Source organism: Oncorhynchus kisutch, unplaced genomic scaffold (assembly GCF_002021735.2).
Source record: "Oncorhynchus kisutch isolate 150728-3 unplaced genomic scaffold, Okis_V2 scaffold4004, whole genome shotgun sequence".
NCBI classification, from domain to species: domain Eukaryota; kingdom Metazoa; phylum Chordata; class Actinopteri; order Salmoniformes; family Salmonidae; genus Oncorhynchus; species Oncorhynchus kisutch.
Genome location: NW_022265949.1, coordinates 1 through 6,321, shown reverse-complemented (window position 1 = coordinate 6,321; position 6,321 = coordinate 1). Strand labels below are relative to the sequence as shown.

Below are 6,321 nucleotides of genomic sequence, written 5' to 3'. Positions count from 1 at the left end.
AGTTGACGTGGGAGTGGCTCATGAATTTAGTGAACTAGCTATCTCAGCCAGCTTGTTAGCTACATAAAGCAGACATTGTTCAGCGATACCGAAAGTCTGAACGGCCATTTTGTGTGAAAGAGGAGTCTTCAGCTGACTGATCTGAGTATTTGGCCAAATTATAATTTTTTTAGACCTGCCATGCATACAAGTCTGTCTCGGTTTGAGTCATTGTGTCTGCATTTTAAATAATGACAATAAATCATATTTTATGCAACTGGTTGTGTGTCTAGGAGCTGGACTTTGCTTCTTCTGAAAGTGTGTGTACATTTTGTATGGAAATAATGATTATGAAGGTGAATAAACCACTCTTGCTCTACAAACTAATGTAAATGTATTTGTAGTTACTGTATGTACAGTACAAGATTGTGATTTTAAAAGCTTTTAATTTTCTCTCCAATGAAAATACTGTCATAACAAGGTAAAAACAATGACGATGAAGTTTGATTGTTTACGCTTCACACATTAGTAAAAAAAACAAAAATGATAAAATGAATAAAACATTGAATCAAGAACTATTTCCTTAAATTTAAATTTGAGTCAACAATGAAACAAATATTTTAAATCTAGCAAACTTATATAAGTGTATATAAATGAATTGAATGTATTTGCGTAAGACATATGAAACAAAATGTACTTGCTGTAAAAAATGTATAACCTTGTAGCATCATACCCAAGAACACTCGAGGCTGTAATCGCTGCCAATGGCGCCTCAACCAAGGTCTGAATACTTATGTAAATGTATATTACAGTTTGTTCTTGGTTTTGTTGTGTTCAGGTGGTCTTGGTTCTGGGTTTGTTGACTGTTCTGTAGATCTCAGGTGTCCTCCTCAGCTGCTTGTGCCGCCGTGGGTCTGAGGAGAGAGAAACAGAAATTATGCACATCTTTGTCCCAAATGACAGCACCCTATACCCTTTATAGTGCACTACCTTTGACCAGAGCCTATAGGGCTCAGTAGTGCACTAAAGGAATAGGGTACCATTTGGAACGCACTGAGAACAGTTCCTCAAACTCATCATCACATCCCTCCGTCATTATAGACAGGTCATAGCAATGACCTTGTCCATTATTGGGTTGGTAGTTTACAATATTATGGGATATCGCCCTTTTTTTAAATTTTCGCCTAAATGACACCCAAATCTAACTGCCTGTAGCTCAGGCCCTGAAGCAAGGATATGCATATTCTTGGTACCATTTGAAAGGAAACACTTTGAAGTTTGTGGAAATGTGAATTGAATGTAGGAGAATATAACAATAGATCTGGTAGAAAATACAAAGAGAACACCAACCAGTTATTTTACCACAATCTTTGAAATGCAAGAGAAATGTCACTGTTAAATCCATCACTCTGGTTGTAATTCCGATAGAGTCCACAAGATGGCAGCTGTGTATGTGCAAAGTTTCAGATGGATAACTTGGAGTATGACTGATCCTCAAGACTTTTAGTGTGAATTCCCCAGGTACGTTTGAGAAAATTGTGAAGGAGACGTTCGCATTCATATTCCATTTTTCTGCAAAGAATATCGTCAAATCTGAATCCTTGGACTTTGATTTAGCTTTCCAAGTATTACTAGCCATATAAGTTCAGCATCTGCAAAACAACCCGTTTTCATAACATAACTCTGAATATCCTTAATTTGTGTCCAAAATTAAAAGGGATGCTGTCGTACAAGGTTAGAAGATACATTTTACAACATATATATGGTTTTTGGATACTCCCCTAAAGCACAGCTCATTGGCTATCTAGCTAGCTTTTTTGACCCTGATTGGTTCTTATTTAACAAACGTACAGTTGTTCAAGTGATGGCCGCCCACATTACCAAATATGGTGTCCTATAGGATATACTAGACCCCTAATGAAATAGTAAAATCTTGTTACCTTCTAGGATCTCTGAGGAATATTTACGAACGTGATTTTACTAATTCAAACAACATTTAGGGTGAGATGTTCACAGATTTTTTTCTTTACAAATTGAACAAGTGGAAATAAAATGAAATACATCGATATTGTGTGCTATATGGACCTTTTTAGGATATGAAAAATGATTTTATCTAACAAAATGACACATGTTATTTCTGGGACCCTTGGGATGATAAATCAGAGCAAGATTTCAGAATGTATGTACACATTTCACCTTCAGAGGTGAATTTATAAAACCCATCAGGGGTTTAGTTGTTAGGAGCGCTCCTCAATAAATTGGACAGTGCAGTTATATTAACAAGAATGAAGGCTTTCACTCGATATAAGACTATGTACCGACATTTGTTGTTACTCTAAAATCTGTGATCTTGATATAATGCGCTGCATGATTTACAACTGTCTATTGACGGAACACCGATCTTTAAGAAGTTGGAAATTACATCACTAGAGGTCACTGTTTTGGTGATTGATGACATCTACCACAATAAACTGCAGCATATGAATGACCTTAATGCAGAATATGCTCACCGGGTGGTAGCACTGGGGAGGTTGAATTTCACAGCAGTGTACTGGACATCTCTGTCCTGTTTCTGGGGTTGAGGCAGTTGGACGATGGAGCACAAAGCTCTTCCTGGTTTTTGGAGGGAGAGACGTGGACGCTGGTGTAGTGAACGTCATCCTGACTCGACGGTGACTGCTGTCTCTGCTGCATGGCCATGTTGTCATAAAGGAGAGTAGAGTCTCCCTGATGGGGAAAGAGTATAGACAACATGAGCAGAAAAATAATACACAGTTCCACAAAGAATACACAGTCATCACAGTCATCTTCTGATTCCAACGGACTCACCTGTCCCTCGTCTGCTGTGTCTCTTGTTTCTATTGTGCCAGGGGTGGATTTGGATGCCTTCTTCCTGTTTTGGACATTCATTTATTAATGATTAATGAAGTTAGTAACAAATCAGAGTGATAAAAGCTAAATGTTCACTCACCTGAACCACATGAAGCCAGAGAGACAGAGTATGAGAACCAGAACAACAATTATGATTCCTACAGCTGCAGTCTTAATTGAGGTATGTTTCCCTATAATAAAATATGAATAATATGAGTACATGGTATGTTGTAAACTGAAAAGAAAATCACATTAAAGGCTTGAGAATCGTATAAGCCAACACAAAAGTAAAGTGTAATAAGCCATATTTACATTAGATTGAAACATGTAATTGTGTATTTTGCGTATTGAAGATGAACCTTTACCTGCTACAATGATCCTCAGAGCTGTGGAGTTCTCAGATGCTATTTTATTCCTGGCCTCACAATAGTAATGTCCACTGTCCTCAGAGCTGATGTTAGTGATGTTGTAATTCTGTCCTGACAATACTGGTGAGGTTACATTCTTCTTGTACCAGGTGTAATTCTGCACAGGTGGGTTGGCATCACTGCTGCAGGTCAGAGTCACTGAACTGCCCTCCACTATTTCACCAGAGGGACTGACTGACACTGAGGTGTTCTTTGGGCCATCTGGTGGACAGTATGAACCAATACAGTGTTTTAAAACAGTGTTTTACATGAGGAGAATTATGGAACTTGGAGGTAAACTCAGCAAAAAAGAAACGTCCGCTCACTGTCAACTGCATTTATTTTCAGCAAACCTAACGTAAAATTATTTGTATGAACATAAGATTCAACAACTGAGATTCATAAACTGAACAAGTTCCACAGACATGTGACTAACAGAAAGGGAATAATGTCTCCCTGAACAAAGGGGGGTCAAACTCAAAAGTAGTAGTCAGGATCTGGTGTGGCCACCAGCTGCATTTAAGTACTGCAGTGCATCTCCTCCTCATGGACTTCACCAGATTTGCCAGGTCTTGCTGTGAGATGTTACCCCACTCTTCCACCAAGGCACCTGCAAATTCCCAGACATTTCTGGGAGAAATACTCTAGCTCTCACCCTCTGATCCAACAGGTCCCAGACGTGCTCAATGGGATTGAGATCCGGGCTCTTCACTGGCCATGGCAGAACATTGACATTCCGGTCTTGCAGGAAATCACGCACAGAACGAGCAGTATGGCTGGTGGCATTGTCATGCTGGAGGGTCATGTCAGAATGAGCCTGCAGGAAGGTTACCTCATGAAAGGAATAGGATGTCTTCCCTGTAACGCACAGCGTTAAGATTGCCTGCAATGACAACAAGCTCAGTCCGATGATGCTGTGACACACCGCCCCAGACCATGACGGACCCTCCAACTCCAAATCGATCCCACTCCAGAGTACAGGCCTCGGTGTAACGCTGATTCCTTTGACGATAAAAGCGAATCTGACCATCACCCCTGGTGACACAAAACCGCGACTCATCAGTGAAGAGCACTTTTTGACAGTCCTGTCTGGTCCAGCGACAGTGGGTTTGTGCCCACAGGCGACGTTGTTGCTGGTGATGTCAGGTGAGGACCTGCCTTACAACAGGCCTACAAGCCCTCAGTCCAGCCTCTCTCAGCCTATTGCGTACAGTCTGAGCACTAATGGAGGGATTGTGCGTTCCTGGTGTAACTCAGGCAGTTGTTGTTGCCATCCTGTACCTGTCCCGCAGGTGTGATGTTCGGATGTACCGATCCTGTGCAGGTGTTGTTACACGTGGTCTGCTACTGCGAGGACGATCAGCTGTCCGTCCTGTCTCCCTGTAGCGCTGTCTTGGGCGTCTCACAGTACGGACATCGCAATTTATTGCCCTGGCCACATCTGCAGTCCTCATGCCTCCTTGCAGCACGCCTAAGGCATGTTCACGCAGATGAGCAGGGACCCTGGGCATCTTTCTTTTGGTGTTTTTCAGAGTCAGTAGAAAGGCCTCTTTAGTGTCCTAATTTTCAGAACTGTGACCTTAATTGCCTACCGTCTGTAAGCTGTTAGTGTCTTAACGACCATTCCACAGGTGCATGTTTCATTAATTGTTTATGGTTCATTGAACAAGCATGGGAAACAGTGTTTAAACCATTTACAATGAAGATCTGTGAAGTTATTTGGATTTTTACGAATTATCCTTGAAAGACAGGGTCCTGAAAAAGGGACGTTTCTTCTATGAGTGAAATATAAAGATGTGTGATTCTCTCATCAAACGATGAGATGGTTAGGTGTACTTACACTGAACATCTACAGAAATTGTAGAAGAGTTGAGACCTCCATATTCATTCTCAGCCTCACAGTAGTATTCTCCACTGTCCTCAGAGTTAATGTTGGTGATGAGGAAGGTGTTTTCAGATCCTTTCAGTGAAGCTCCATTCTTCTTGTACCAGGTGTATTTGTCCACAGGTGGGTTGGCATCACTGCTGCAGGTCAGAGTCACTGAACTGCCCTCCACTATTTCACCAGAGGGACTGACTGACACTGAGGTGGTCTTTGGTTTACCTGATAGAAAGATGAATGTCCCAAAGTGGTAGTGTCACAATACTTCATTTGAGTTTTTAAAATATATCTGTTAAACCACACGAGTACAAGATGGAGAGGATCTGCAATACTTACACAAAACCTTTAGAGGAACAAGCTTTGATCTTTTGCAACCAACTTCATTCACTGCCAGACAGTAGTATTCTCCTCTGTCCTCAGGGCTGATGTTAGTGATCCTGTAACTCCATCCAGAATGTCTCATTGAGGTTTCAGCTCCATTCGTCTTGTACCAGATGTAAATCTGCACAGGTGGGTTGGCATCACTGCTGCAGGTCAGAGTCACTGGACTGCCCTCCGTTATTTCAACAGAGGGACTGACTGACACTGAGGGTGTTCTTTGGACCGTCTAGTAAATAATTTAAAAAAAATACATTACGGCCTAGATTCTATGACATCTGCGATAGCCGACACCTGCATTGCGGTTGTTTTGGCGGTGTCGTAGTTGGAACTGCATTAGAGCTGTCAAATCCACAAGTAAATCCCGGCACTATACCTCAAGAGCACATTGCCATTGGCTGCACAGAGTCGCTTTAAGGGAAATCCCATGCAGCTTTGTTTACAAGTTGGAACACTGGAATGTGAGATGTAATCTACACCTCAATTAGGCTGATATAAATTCTCATTATTTTAATTCACGATTTTTATTTGAGCGTCATTATTTCTATATTGCCATTTCGTTGTGAACTTCTAATGGGAGTGGGATGGGTATGTCTTCATGATAATGATCAAGACCAGCTGGGATAGGTATGTCTTCATGATAATGATCGAGACCAGCTGGGATAGGTATGTCTTCATGATAATGATCGAGACCAGCTGGGATGGGTATGTCTTCATGATAATGATCAAGACCAGCTGGAATGGGTATGTCTTCATGATAATGATCAAGACCAGCTGGGATGGTATGTCTTATGATAATGATCA

General features: G+C 41.3%; 1 protein-coding gene across 1 annotated transcript; it reads right to left on the bottom strand.

Annotated features, from left to right (window-relative positions):
* Positions 1 to 405: 405 nt before the first annotated feature.
* LOC116373015 (B-cell receptor CD22-like) lies at positions 406 to 5,740 on the bottom strand. The gene is made up of 7 exons (XM_031821651.1): positions 5,476 to 5,740; positions 5,098 to 5,361; positions 3,216 to 3,479; positions 2,951 to 3,041; positions 2,809 to 2,872; positions 2,490 to 2,706; positions 406 to 893 (listed from the first exon to the last, which is right to left on the bottom strand). The coding sequence occupies exons 1-6, from the start codon at positions 5,600 to 5,602 to the stop codon at positions 2,518 to 2,520; spliced, it is 999 nt and encodes a 332-aa protein (XP_031677511.1). The 5' UTR covers positions 5,603 to 5,740; the 3' UTR covers positions 406 to 893; positions 2,490 to 2,517.
* Positions 5,741 to 6,321: the final 581 nt, after the last annotated feature.

Excerpts from the sequence above, each read along its gene's own strand:
- LOC116373015 (XM_031821651.1), bottom strand. The coding sequence starts at position 5,602 with ATGAGACATTCTGGATGGAGTTACAGGATCACTAACATCAGCCCTGAG. Across the intron at positions 3,480-5,097 it reads AATTTCTGTAGATGTTCAGT|ATGGCCCAAAGAACACCTCA; the intron begins GTAAGTACACCT and ends ACTGTCCACCAG. Across the intron at positions 2,873-2,950 it reads TCTGGCTTCATGTGGTTCAG|GAAGAAGGCATCCAAATCCA; the intron begins GTGAGTGAACAT and ends TGTCCAAAACAG.